The sequence below is a fragment of the Lentinus tigrinus genome (assembly GCF_003813185.1).
Source record: "Lentinus tigrinus ALCF2SS1-7 unplaced genomic scaffold L226scaffold_31, whole genome shotgun sequence".
Taxonomy (NCBI): Eukaryota; Fungi; Basidiomycota; class Agaricomycetes; order Polyporales; family Polyporaceae; genus Lentinus; species Lentinus tigrinus.
Window position 1 is genome coordinate 1 of NW_027137940.1, and position 813 is coordinate 813.

Sequence of the window (813 nt, forward strand, 5' to 3'; positions counted from 1 at the left end):
ATTTGGGCATGTTTATTTCGCCTCTAGCACACTCAGTTCTGATCGGAAAGATTCGTGTGACATATCGTTAGAATCCCACGGTTCGTGCCTACAACATGAGGGTGTCACCCGGGTAATCTGCAGGCTGCATAAACCCACGGGTACCCGAATATCATACCCACAGGTATGGGTAATCCGTGGGAACATACCCGTAAGGATGCGGGTATAGCCTTTGGATTTTCAACACCCGTGGGTACGGATGACGGGTACATCCGCGGGTCACTCGTGAAGGTCCCTAATTGCGCCGCTCCGCCGCGAGATCTGACAGGCAGGCTGGGCCAGTTCCAGGGTGGAGGCCTGGCGACAGTACTTCGACGCTCTCCCGGAGGGTGGGTCGGAGGAGGAGTACGAGCCGTCGGAGTCGGAGGAGTCGGAGCAGGCGGAGCAGGAGGGTGAGGCGGAAGATGGGCAGGGCGGAGAGGAGCAGACAGGCAGGGAGGAGCAGGGCGGAGATGAGCAGGGCGGAGGTGAAGAGGGTGGAGAGCAGATGGAGGTCGATGGGGAGGGGAGTAGTGTGGCGTAGAGTCAGAGTCCGATAGAGGACTCCGCTGAATAATTTTTCTTGAGTCTTGAATAGTCCGAAAGGAAGTCTGAATCAAGGAGTGTGACAAGACCGATGAACAAGTAAGTTTGATAAGCAGATAAGTAAGGAAATAAGTAAGAATAAGTATTAATGATTAAGAGCTAAGTAAGTTTGTCAAGGGGTCCGGGTTTATCCGGGTAAGAGGAATGGAAGTCCGATAAGAGTTCTTGAGCATGTCCGAGCTCCGAAGC

At 53.8% G+C, this 813-nt stretch overlaps 1 protein-coding gene across 1 annotated transcript; it reads left to right on the forward strand.

Annotated features, from left to right (window-relative positions):
- Window positions 1-165: 165 nt before the first annotated feature.
- Window positions 166-562, forward strand: L226DRAFT_525449 (uncharacterized protein; the record flags this gene model as incomplete). Its single annotated transcript, XM_067678972.1, has 2 exons — window positions 166-270; window positions 308-562. 2 exons carry the CDS (start codon window positions 166-168, stop codon window positions 560-562), a joined length of 360 nt encoding a protein of 119 aa, XP_067531679.1.
- Between the last annotated feature and the right edge of the window lie 251 nt (window positions 563-813).